The 13,268-nt window shown below is 48.2% G+C and overlaps 1 protein-coding gene across 5 annotated transcripts in view; it reads left to right on the top strand.

Moving 5' to 3' along the window:
- ppfibp2a (PPFIA binding protein 2a) overlaps positions 1-13,268 on the top strand; it is a 79,844-nt gene that overhangs the window by 19,798 nt on the left and 46,778 nt on the right. For 2 of the 5 annotated variants that reach the window (XM_077248187.1, XM_077248185.1), the window contains exons 2-6: positions 793-879; positions 1,669-1,782; positions 4,094-4,131; positions 4,208-4,244; positions 11,234-11,365. In XM_077248187.1, the coding sequence (XP_077104302.1) occupies positions 793-879; positions 1,669-1,782; positions 4,094-4,131; positions 4,208-4,244; positions 11,234-11,365 (408 nt within the window). Of the gene's footprint in view, positions 1-792; positions 880-1,668; positions 1,783-4,090; positions 4,132-4,207; positions 4,314-11,233; positions 11,366-13,268 lie in introns of all 5 variants that reach the window. The other 3 variants (XM_077248188.1, XM_077248184.1, XM_077248186.1) reach the window with 3 other exon arrangements.

Raw genomic sequence — 13,268 nt, 5'->3', positions numbered from 1 at the left:
TATACTGTTGTATATTGTAAATTGTTGTATATTGTATATTGTTGTATATTGTAAACTGTTGTATATTGTACATTGTATATTATTTATTGTTCTGTTAGTGTATATGGTACTGTGAGTAATTGTGCGCACATTAGATGTGTAATCTATGTAATCTGATGTTTGCTGTAATTGTTTTCGTCACATCGTGTCATACTGCTATGTTGCTCGGAACTGCACCTAAGAATTTCACCCACTGTTGCACTTGTGTATATGGTTGTGTGACAATAAAAGGATTTGATTTGATTTGATTGACATTCCTATAGGTAGACCTGTATCAGCTGAGAGTCAGCTGATGAGAGCTTGACTAACGTGACCTGCCAGAATTGACGCTACTCTTAATATCTTTTTCGAATTCCTCAGCCAGCTCGCCCTGCAATCCTCACGCTTTGGCTACAGCAGGTCCCGAGCCACAATGCGCCGACACTTGTTCCTCATCTCCCGAAAATGAAGTCAAGCATGAACGGAGCTTTCTCATCTCAAATTGTTCACAATAGGCGCATTCAGTACTCTCAAAAATTTAACATGCATGCTCCTCACCCAAACAACAAACACAGATTGCGTTTGTCCTTGACCATCAAACAATATGGTAGACATATTCAATAGAAACTGAATCAGGATTGTGAAAATCTATAAAAGCCATTTACTGTTCACATCTGTAAAGGTAGCTGTGGCCTTCATGCTGCATAGTTTATAAGATTTAGCTTTCTTCTCTACTGATTGTACACATAACTCTAAACAACCTGTGAACTGCAGGTCAACGTGCAAGGCCCAGGCAATGGTGGGAGCTACCAGGAGCGTCTGTCTCGTCTAGAAGGGGATAAAGAGTCTCTTGTTTTACAGGTAAAACATAGGGGAGTCTGTTACAAATAATTTCCTAATGTCCATCTAGACAGTATGACGTTACAACAAATAGTTTAGATATCAGTATTGTATGCAATTCAACATTTTTGTATGTTTTGTGGGGTGCTCAATACTGTGCATAATCAGCACTGACAGAAAAAGGTAAACCTTTTTAGACACCTTTTGTGAATCATTTGATGACCACCCTTATGGAAAAAAAGTATACTTTAAGTTAATTGTATTAAGTGTACTTTAGTAAAGTTCAATTATATTTTAAGTATATTTTATGTAGTAAGTGTTCCTAATTTTAAAGTTTATGTGTACTAAAAGTACATTCAATAGTAAATGTCTGTTTTATAAATACATTCACCAAAACCTGTTTAGTTGTTGGATAAAATAATTTAAGCCATTGTACTACAGGTGTACAAATAACACTTGGGGAAAAAAGCCAGTGCACTTATGGTGTTTCATGGGAACAGACAAGGCTTAAGGATTAGTCCTGTTCTGGCTTGTTGGGTTTTTGACAGTAAGTACATGTGCAGAGTAGGTGCTTGCACTGCGTATTCCTGATCAACTGGGTTGACGAGAATATGCTAAATTGCTTTAATTTGTTTGAAAATCTGGATGATATAATATTTTTTTTTTACATATGGATTTAGTATGGCTCTGAATACAGTAATGAGTTGACTGAAATTATTATTTTTATCATAGACCTGAAAACAACTTTAGTAGGACAATGGACAAAGATGATGCACCTCACATGAACAAACCTTTAAACTTGTTTCTCAGGTGAGTGTTTTGACGGATCAGGTGGAGGCTCAGGGTCAGAAGATCAGAGACCTAGATAATTATCTTGGGGAATATCAACACAAACTCAACTGCACTGAGCAGATGCTTCAACAGGTATTGGTAATTTTTATTAAAATAGAAGATTATTTCAATTTGCATATTTTTAATAGAAATGATTTCAAACACTTAATAATTGTTGTGAATCCATCACAAGCTTTCAGAGAGATTTTAGTCTACATGAAAAGATTATTTGAAATCATTACATTACAAAGCAGTATTATCACTTAATAAATGGAATTAATTTTTATATATATATATATATATATATATATATATATATATATATATATATATATATATATTTATATATATACACACACATACAGTATATAGGTCTATATAGTAATACATTAATTAGTCATTAGCACTTCCCACCAGCACTTTTCCCAACCAGATTTTAACTAGCCCATCATTTAATAACAACCTTTTTGCCAAGTCTGCATTTATGTGTCAGATTTACAAAGCTAACGATACTGATATGTGCTGTGCAAAATGCGAAGATCGCCCTTTACACATTTACTCTACATAATTAGTTCTGCTGTTTATGACTAACACTGCTTACATTGCTTCACCCTGACTGGGCAGGCCAAGTTTCTTAATAGGCTTGGTAGATGTTCAAATGAACAGTCATGCATTAATCAGCTTGGGTTTCTCGTTTCTTAGTTGATTTGTCCCTTTTTTATTCTATTTGCAGGGACCCGAGCCATATCTAGAGATCAGATTAAGACTTGAACTAAGGATTCTTCCTAGATTTTTGATTCAGAAAATATAAAAATATAGTTGCTCTAGATTTGCCCTTTAAACTGCTTTTATTTTATTTCTAATAGCTTTTCTAAGGCACCAGCTTACATTAATATAATAATCTGCACCTGGTGTGCCTGAAAAGGAATTTTGGCATCTGTTAGGAAATTCTTGGGTGGGATTCCAGGAGTCTGGTCATCACATCACCTTGGCAACCCACATATTTAAGTGGTGGCAGTATTACAAATCCTGGGTTGAATTGGACATTTTAATTAGCTCGGGAATTAGTTGACAGCGGGTAACCTGTTTTTCTTCTGTAATCAGCCAGTCAGGGGAAGAGGAGGGGAAGGGGAAATAAATAGTAATGTGTCCAGCAGAAGAAAAAAAAAGAAAAAGAAAACTGTAGTATTGTGAAGAGTGTAGTGTGAAAATAAGTGAGAAGTGAGAAAAGCAAAGAGTGGTCTTAAAGCTTTGACATTTTAGTAGACCTGCTGGAGTCATAAGGACCATTTATAAATATAAACTCTTTCAAGGCATGGTAAGACTCCTGCACTTATCCATACCATTTTCAAAGACTAAATTCACATTCCTCTGCTTCTAAATCTAATTTTCCTTGTAAGCTAATTGCATATTTCTGTTTAACTCGCCTTTGCTTTGAAAGCTCTATGGCTGATTAAATCTCCAGCCTTCAGAATGGAAGTTTTTTAGGGCATGTGCCTGTGGTCATTGAGGTTTTGGCCTTCAAAGGCAAATCCAATTCCAGTGATACGGGCCTAATATTTTCCATATGCTGTCTTTGAAAGTCTCAAAGCTCACATAAAACCCCTCAGCACAAGCTACCAACATTTTAAACAGGTTTTTTGGGCTTCTGTATTGTAAAATAGATCCCTTTTCAGTGTTTAACCATCGAGATCAAAGAAGGCAAGATGGTGCTTTTATGTTTTACACCAGGGGTGCTCAAACTTTTATGCCAAGAGTTCAGATCAACCACTTATTCAGTTGACTTGCATTAAAACAAATCCCTCAATCGATTGATATCAGGGCTGTAGCTGCTGGTGGCATGCAGGCATTCAGGTGATCATCAGTTAGGATTGATCTGAATTTGGATTTGATTGTCTTCATATGGGAAATACTTTTTCACAGTTAATTTACCCAATTTCACATGTTCAGCCTTTCATGTCAAATGCACACTTTCTGATGTTGAAATATCGTATTAAAATATCTGTAAAATATTTTTTGTAATGCTTTAAATTACAGTCCTGCGCTACAGTCCTTAAAGTACTGCGTAATTAAGACAAATTTACAGCGTAACTTTTGGTAATTATAGTGTACCTACAGTATAAAGCACTTGCATGCAAGTATAAGGGAACAACATGTAAAGTTTGGGGAATAAAGAGGTAACAACCAGGAGAATTAAACATTATTACTGCAAGTATCATAGATCTAATGGGTACTTATTATACTATTATATGTACTATTATAATACAACATTTGGGAGCACTTTAGGTATCTTTTTGAAATAATGGTGTACCAATACATATTGTGTAGGCTTTTTAAAAATGACAGGGTACATCTATGCATTTCTAAAGTTTTTTTTTTTTTTTTTTTTTTTTTTTGATAGCAGAAGTGCAGATGTTTACGTTTGGGCTTGCATGTTTTAAGGCAAGTAAAGTTAAAAGTATTGTTTTTTTTATATAAAATATACTTTATATTTAAAATATACTCTTGTTCCTTGCAGTTACTGGGTAAATCATGTTTGTTACCCTAGTTACAGGGTAAGTGTGACATTACTGGACGTAAATTAAAGTGGTTATTGCTACCCTCTTGTTCCATGTAGTTACAGGGTAAGTACAATAAAAATACATACACACAATCTTACATCACTTACTCGAAAACCTTTATTTGAAAAACAACTTATTGCAGTTGGTTTGAATCGATAGTCTACAGTTTAAAAAGTTTAAAATATTGTAACTTTTCTTACAAACACCTATCGTTTCACCTCAGAAGATATTGATCCATCCATTTGGGTCATATGGATTACTGTAGTTCCCTTTCGTTGTCACTCCGAGTTACGTCGGATGACGACGAATGGGGTTTCGCTTAGAAAGCCTATCAACTTCGAGTATTACAAAACGAGCCAATGGCAAGGAAATGCCATGGGTCTGCGGAATTTGCATGGCGTAACTCCGCCCCACCTCGTGGGTATAAAAGGAGGAAGCCGGCAGCAAGCAGATATGTTTTCGCTTCGGAGCCAAGTGTATTCTTCTCTCCACAAGCCATCTCTGAATTGTCAGCTTTACAAACGAGTACCTCGAGTGTTGGTGTGACGGCGATCTACGGCGAGAGCGTGCTTCCTGCTGATCTGTTGCAGTGGTCTGCCAGTCGGTGCGTTTCTCCCCGGGTGCTTCAACACTTGAGTTTTCTCTCACTAAAAGAGCTTACACGTGGCACGTCTTTTTAAAGATGTCTCGCCCGTGTACTTCTGGTTGCGGCAGATTGGTATCGGACTCTGATGGGCACGAGCGTTGCATAGTATGTTTGGGCATTGATCATGCTAGAGCAGCGCTCGTGGATGACTCATGTTCTCTCTGTGGGAACATGACCATCGCGTCATTACGGTCGAGACTCCGTGAACTCGCAAGAGTGAGAGTCCCCTCATCCAGCCCCCGTCCTGCGGCTGGTGGCCAGGGTGACCTGAGGGTTACGGTCTGGAACAAGGCGCCGACTATGTGTCCGCGACCCCAGCCCCCCTCTTCAATGACGGTGCCCGCTAGTGAACTGCTGATTCCCGCGGGTCTACCCTCTGGTGGCCCGCGTGCTTCAGTTGAAGCTACAGAGGAAGATGCCATGTCTGTTGCAGCATCACTAGGCGGGTTTGACTCTTCTGGAAGTGAGGGCTCGTCACAGCTGCCACCTTCCGGTGTGCATACGGCTGTGCTCGAGTCTGATCCGGAGATGACGGCCATGCTTTCCCGGGCAGCCGCGAGCATCGGACTTGAGTGGAGGCCTCCACCCTGTCCTGAGCGCTTGCGGCTGGACGATTGGTTTTTGGGTAAGGCCGCCGACCCTCGTCCTCGGCAAACCCCAATACCTTTCTTCCCGGATGTGCATGATGAGATCTCGAAGTCCTGGAAGACCCCCCTGTCTTCTCGGGACCGCTCGCTGGTCTCATCCGCCTTTCCTCCCCTCGATGAGGCAGCTGCCCGTGGGTACACTGGGCTTCCCCCGGTTGAACGCTCTGTTGCCATGCAACTATGTCCTCAGAGTGCTTCTTCTCGGGGCGAGCCTAAGCACCCATCCAAAGCCTGTAGATTTTCGTCGACCCTGGTGGCGAAGTCTTACAGAGCGGCGGGACAGGCGGCTGCTTCACTGCATGCTATGGCCACTCTGCAGGTCTACCAGGCCCAGATGCTCAGATACATGCACGAGGGTAGGACAAACCCAGGGCTCTTTGATGAGCTGCGCGCCGCGACCGACCTTGCTCTCCGGGCGACGAAGGTTACCGCGCGCTCCCTGGGTTTGGTGATGTCCACAGCTGTGGTCCAGGAGCGACATCTGTGGCTGAACCTGGCTGACATGCGGGACGCTGAGCGGACCCGTCTGCTTAACGCCCCCTTGTCCCAGGCCGGCCTCTTCGGCGGTGCAGTTGAAGACTTTGCCCAACAGTTTTCAACTGCCCAGAAACAGACCGAGGCCATCAGACACATTCTGCCCCGCCGGCCCGCTGCTGCCTCCACCTTGCTGGCCGGGCAGACGCCTCGACCTGTTTCCCGCCGAGGGCGCCCTCTTGCGGCTCCCGCCCCTCCCGCCCGGACCACGCAGCAGCCTCCACCCAGGGCCGGTCGCGGAGGAAGCCGTAAGAAGGCGCCACAGCCCTCTCCTGCCCCGCCCCCCGCTAAACGCCGGGCCAAGCGGCGCTCCTGAGACGGGCTGCTCAGGGATGATGGTTGTTTCACAGGAGGTGGTAGCAGGACCACTCCTTCCCCCGGTGGAGGGCCGGGGGAGAATCTTTTGTTCTCCACTCCCCGCTGCTCACCCACGGGTGGGCAGCACCCTAATGTGGTTAAAGTCAGAAACAATCCCCTCTTCCCTGAGCTCACAGAGTTCTCGGGCGACACAGAGCGCCGCACACAAGCCGTGCTCTCCTCGCCCCCCTCTGTCCCAGAGGCGGTTTACACGGCGTGCCGTCCACGGACCGCTTCGCCCCTGTCCCCCTCTGTCGCCAGACCCCTGGCAGAGCAGGCCCCCGCGGGACGACCAGCCTGGTCCTCCCCTGGCCCCCTCTGCCAGGGCGCGGTTGCTAACTGTGCCCCCTCTCCGGGCCGCTATGCCGTCCACATCTGGGCCAGTTACTCCGCTTCGCTGCCCCTCCGGGGGGACGCCTGTGGCTCGCATGATCCCGTTGGTTCAGTTCCTGGGAGCCTGGCTAGAGCTTCCCCGTCTGTCCCACTGGATCGCGCGTACCGTCAGGCTCGGCTATGCGATTCAGTTCGCACGGTCTCCTCCCCGCTTCAGGGGAGTCCGCTCCACTTTGGTCGGTGGCAATGCCCCTATCATGAGAGCAGAGATTGCCACCCTGCTGGCGAAGGGTGCAATCGAGACTGTCCCTCCAGCCGAGATGAGGTCCGGCTTCTACAGCCCCTACTTCATTGTCCCCAAGAAAACCGGTGGGTTACGGCCAATCCTGGACTTGCGCGTGCTGAACCGCTCCCTTCACAGGATGCCGTTCAAGATGCTCACCGCCAAACGCGTTTTCGAATGCATACGGCCCCAGGATTGGTTTGCAGCGATCGACCTGAAGGACGCCTACTTTCATGTCTCCATTCTTCCTCGACACAGACCGTTCCTCCGGTTTGCTTTCGAGGGGCAGGCATACCAGTACGCGGTTCTCCCTTTCGGGCTAGCCCTGTCTCCTCGCATCTTCACGAAGGTCGTCGAGGCGGCCCTTGTTCCCCTTCGAGAACAAGGGGTTCGCATCCTGAGTTATATCGACGACTGGCTGATCCTAGCTCACTCTCGAGATCAGGTTTGCGAACACAGGGACCTAGTGCTTCGGCACCTAGCCCGTCTGGGCCTTCGGGTCAACTGGGAGAAGAGCAAACTTTGCCCCGTGCAGAGGATCTCTTTTCTCGGTATGGACATCGACTCGGTCGCCATGTCCGCGCAGCTTACGAGCGAGCGCGCGCAGTCACTGCTGACTTGCCTAAGACAATTCGAGGGCAAGAGTGCGGTTCCACTGAAACTTTTTCAGAGGCTCCTGGGGCATATGGCATCTGCAGCCGCGGTCACGCCGCTCGGATTGCTTCATATGAGACCGCTTCAGCTTTGGCTTCGCGACCGAGTCCCGAGGTGGGCATGGCAACACGGCACGTTCCGAGTACCAGTTACTCCGACCTGCCGTCAGTTCTTCACCCCGTGGGCGAACCTCGGTTTTCTCAGGGCCGGTGTCCCCATGGCACGAGCTTCCCGGCATGTTGTTGTCTCAACAGATGCCTCCACCACGGGCTGGGGCGCCATGTGCAATGGACATGCTGCTGCGGGCTCCTGGACAGGACCCCAGCGGCTGTGGCATGTCAATTTGCTTTGAGTTGTTGGCAGTACGCCTTGCCCTGCACCGCTTCCGGGCGTTGCTCAGGGGTCAACACGTACTAGTCCGTTCAGACAATACCGCCACTGTGGCGTACATCAACCATCAAGGTGGTCTACGCTCCCGCCGTATGTCACAACTCGCTCGCCACCTCCTCCTATGGAGTCAGAAGCATCTGAGGTCGCTTCGAGCCATCTTCATTCCCGGAGTGCTGAACTGTGCAGCCGACGAGCTCTCACGGCTTCAGCCCCTCCCTGGAGAATGGCGACTCCATCCCCAGTCGGTTCAGCTGATTTGGGACCAGTTCGGGGACGCGCAGATAGATCTGTTTGCCTCTCACGACTCGACCCATTGCGCCCAGTTCTATTCCCTGACCGAGGGCACGCTCGGCACGGATGCTCTGGCGCACAGCTGGCCGCAGGGCCGCAAGTATGCGTTTCCCCCAGTGAGCCTTCTTGCGCACACTTTGCGCAAGGTCAGGGAGGACGAGGAGCAGGTCATTCTGGTTGCCCCTTACTGGCCCAACCGGACCTGGTTCCCCGAACTAGTACTCCTCGCGACAGCACCTCCCTGGCCGATCCCTCTGAGGAAGAACCTTCTTTCTCAGGGACGGGGCACCCTATGGCACCCTCGTCCCGATCTTTGGAACCTCCACGTGTGGCTCCTGGATGGGACGAGGCAGGTTTGAGTACCCTACCACCAACGGTGGTGGCTACCATCACTTCCGCTAGAGCGTCGTCCACGAGACACGTCTATGCGTTGAAGTGGAACCTCTTCGTCAACTGGTGCTCTTCTCACCGAGAAGACCCCCGGAGATGCTCGATCAGTGTTGTGCTTTCCTTCCTTCAACAGGGGCTGGAGCGAAGGCTGTCTCCCTCCACCCTGAAGGTCTATGTTGCCGCCATTGCCGCACATCATGACCTCATCGAAGGTAAGTCGGTGGGGAAGCACGACCTGGTCATCAGGTTCCTGAGAGGAGCGAGGAGACTAAATCCTCCTCGTCCTCCTCTCGTTCCCTCTTGGGACCTCTCAGTGGTTCTAACTGCCCTGAAGAGTGCTCCCTTTGAGCCCCTGCAATCAGTCGAGCTTAAGTTCCTGTCTATGAAGACAGCGCTCCTGGTTGCACTGGCCTCCATCAAGAGGGTTGGGGACCTGCACGCATTCTCCGTTGACGAAGCGTGCCTGGAATTTGGGCCGGCTTCCTCTCACGTGATCCTGAGACCCCGGCCTGGATATGTGCCCAAGGTTCCTACCACTCCCTTTCGGGACCAGGTGGTGAACCTGCAAGCGCTGCCCTCGGAGGAGGCAGACCCAGCCTTGGCACTGCTCTGTCCAGTACGCGCCCTCCGCGCCTATGTAGACAGAACGCAGTGTTTCAGGACCTCAGACCAGCTCTTTGTCTGTTATGGTGGGAAGCTGAAGGGAAAGGCTCTCTCCAAGCAAAGGTTGTCTCACTGGATAGTGGACACCATTGCCTTGGCTTACCAGCAGCAAGGTCGACCGTGCCCCCTTGGTGTGACTGCCCACTCCACCCGGAGTGTGGCGTCCTCTTGGGCTCTAGCGCATGGCGCCTCGCTAACAGACATCTGCAGAGCTGCAGGCTGGGCGACACCTAACACATTCGCCAGATTCTATAATCTCCGAGTGGAGCCTGTGTCCTCTCGTGTACTCGCTTCAACCAGCTAGTAGCGGACCCGCTCAGGTGTCTTCGCTTGCTCGCCATTCCACTCCACGGACTGGATACGTGCGATATTTTCCTCAGGTGAGCTTCTCCGAAAGCCCTGAGCTCCTTCAGCACTCCTGACGTCGGAGCCAGTGTCTATTGCCTGTGCGTCGGCTAGGTGCCTCCCGTGTGCATGGTCCCTCCTCTGAGCGACCCCCACATGTGTATTTCCACTGTAAGCCTGTCTGAGCGTGTGTCTTTCCCTTGGCAAGCCACCTTGCCACCCCTGGGGTTGAAATATTCCACCTGCGGCTGGACACCCCAGTGTTTTCCATATGCTTCCTTCGGGTCATATGTGTATTCTCTAAGTCCCCCCCCTCCGGGCTGGCATTAATTGCATACTTCCCCTAAGCTTGGGATATGCTTCCCAGTGTACCTTGGTATTCCTGTGTTATATGGAGTCCTTTGTCCAGGCTGACAGGGATCTCGATTTACGCAGGGCACTGGAAGACAGCTGAGAAGGTGGCGTGATTAGACTGGTAACCCCATTCGTCGTCATCCGACGTAACTCGGAGTGACAACGAAAGGGAACGTCTACGGTTACGTATGTAACCCTCGTTCCCTGAGTAGGGAACGGAGACGTTACGTCTGCCTGCCACTTTCCGCTGTACCGCGGGGATCGCCTGAGCTCAGTCTTGGCTCCTCAGCGAAGAAACATATCTGCTTGCTGCCGGCTTCCTCCTTTTATACCCACGAGGTGGGGCGGAGTTACGCCATGCAAATTCCGCAGACCCATGGCATTTCCTTGCCATTGGCTCGTTTTGTAATACTCGAAGTTGATAGGCTTTCTAAGCGAAACCCCATTCGTCGTCATCCGACGTAACGTCTCCGTTCCCTACTCAGGGAACGAGGGTTACATACGTAACCGTAGACGTTATTGCAGTATGTGCTGTTTGATGCTTTAACTTTTAGGAACACATGAGCTTGCATTATGTATTCCCAGAGATGTGTTTTTTATTTTTCTAAAAACCTTCATTTGTGTTAATCTGAAGAAGGAAAGTCAAATACATCTTGGATCGCATGAGGGTAAAAGATGATTAAATGGAGAGAACATTTTTCTGGGTGTACTGCATTTTCTTTTAATACATAATACAGAATAGCAAGAGATGCGATTTCTCCTTAAGAATTATCAGTGGAAAGAAATAAAAAGAAGAGGAACAAGTAAGCAAAAAAAGGGGGGACAAAACGTGCTACTTTCTGTCAAGACTTTTTGATAAATTTTCTCTCTCTCTCTCTCTCTCTCTCTCTCTCTCTCTCTCTCTCTCTCTCTCTCTCTCTCTCTCTCTCTCTCATGTGTCAGTTAGTGCAAGAGAAGTGGATAAATTTAGCCCTCATAACCTGTGTATATTTAGCCATTGTAGAACAGCAAAGTACAGAGATTTTGAACGGACTTCTTCAGTGGACGGTTTCTTAGTTTCACTTTTACAAGTATGTTTGTGTGTGAACTCTAATAGGAACTTCTGGACAGGACTTCTCTAGAGTCACATAAGCTGGGGTTGATGGAGGAAGTGTCCTTTATAAAACTAAAACTGGGGAACATGGAGGACAAACACATCAACATTGCTGAGAGACAACATAAAGCTGAGGTACAACTCTGATGAAATTTAAGAAGAACCTTAAAATATTCAGATTGCGCACAAAGTAGATTAAAAGATGCAGATTGAAGACTAAACATAGTCTGGTTATAATGTAGATATTATCATTTCATAGCTATTTTCAGTCACTGAATTAAGACCCATGGTCTTATATCACCTTAGCCTTCTTATTCATACTAAAAACCACGCATCTGTGCTATATAGAACTTGAATCTTTTGCCACCGAAATGGGTATTTCAATGCTTAGTGCTGATACTGATCTAGAGAGCAGGGGGTAATGAGTGGTAATGATGAGATTTACTTATTTAAAATTGCAAAAAAGCAAAGTGAATCCATCCAGACAACACTGTTTGTATTAAAACGTACTCGGTTACGTACGTAACCTCGGTTCTCTCTAGAAGAGGGAACGAGTATTGGTTAAGTTGCTTATGCTACGGTTAAACTCATCTTTTCTTGAGATATGAAGCCAAAAATTATCCTTAATTTTGTATTTATGGTCAACGCAGTGCAGCAGCTAGCAGACCTAGAGCAGGCTATCTAGCTGCTCATTGGCTGCTCTGCGGCTACTGCAGCAGCCTACCACTGAGCCTGCCGTGACGTCACGCCCAATGGGGGCGCTTTGCGCCCTCTGCGCGTCACAGCCCACCAGAATGGGGGTGGCTTAGCATATAAAAGTGAGGCTCAGAGGCTGCTTCTCTGGTTTTCATCGACTGAAGCGAAAATCGCTCGTGGCGCAAGCACGGCAGGTTATGCAACACTCATTCCCTCTTCTAGAGAGAACCGAGGTTACGTACCTAACCGAGTACATTCTCTTACGAGAGGTTCTCTCGTATTGCGTAAGTTGCTTACGCTACGGGAACCCCTTGTCAACGACGTGCGCGCCAAGCATCCACTTCATGAGTCCCAGGGAGAACGTACATCCCACTCATACAGACAGAAGTCTAGCCTGCAAGGCGGGAACTTCCAGGTTATAAAACCTAACAAATGTGGACAGGGAAGCCCAGCCCGCCGCCTCACAAATGTCATGAATGGAAATCCCGCTGGACCAAGCCCACGATGAGGCCACACCTCTAGTGGAATGAGCCCTGATGCCCAAAAGGCATTGCAGACCTTTAGACACATAAGCATTCGCTATAGCATCCACTATCCATCTGGATAGGCTCTGTTTCGAGACGAGACCCTTGGTGCGCCCACCAAACAAAACAAAGAGCTGCTCCGAGCGCCTGAAGGGGGCGGAGCGCGTAATGTAAGCCCTCACCGCCCTAACAGGGCAGAGGAGACTAACATCGCTCTCACTATCGGATACAGGCAGAGCCGATAGAGAAATGACCTGTGCTCTGAAGGGAGTGCCAAACACCTTAGGGACATAGCCATGTCTTGGTTTGAGGATGACTTTGGAGTCATTCGGTCCAAACTCAAGACACGCAGCGCTAATGGATAGTGCGTGTAAATCCCCCATGCGTTTAACTGATGACAGAGCTGTCAGAAAAAACGGTTTTGAGCGAGAGGTAGGTCAAGGCAGCTTGTCCGGCGGCTGAAAACGCGTGGACGATGAGAGCTGACGTGGTCCTGCAGGCTTTAGACGGGAGGGCAGACTTTGAACGCCATCCCGCAGAGGGCGGACAAAGATGCGCTGCTACCGCCTCCTCCACTGGGAGAATAGATTTGTACCCCTTCTCGGCGGCGCCGTCCACTTGAGAGAGCGCCGAGGAGACGTGCGAGTGGAGCCTCGCGGAGAATGGTGCATTTCCTGATCTAGCAAGCTCCGTGTGGAAAAGGTGCAGGCCTGGATGCGGGCGCTTGGGGGCGGCGATGTAAGAAACAGCCGACCAGTCTGTTGGGTGCAGGCTCTTTCGGCGGTGACCACTCGAGGCCGAGCTGGTCGACGGCCATG

This window comes from Siphateles boraxobius, unplaced genomic scaffold (genome assembly GCF_051911475.1).
Source record: "Siphateles boraxobius isolate OS27281-9 unplaced genomic scaffold, OSU_SipBor_1 30, whole genome shotgun sequence".
In the NCBI taxonomy this organism is placed as follows: domain Eukaryota; kingdom Metazoa; phylum Chordata; class Actinopteri; order Cypriniformes; family Leuciscidae; genus Siphateles; species Siphateles boraxobius.
Note: the sequence above shows the minus strand (reverse complement) of the source record. Positions and strands in the feature narration are given on the sequence as shown.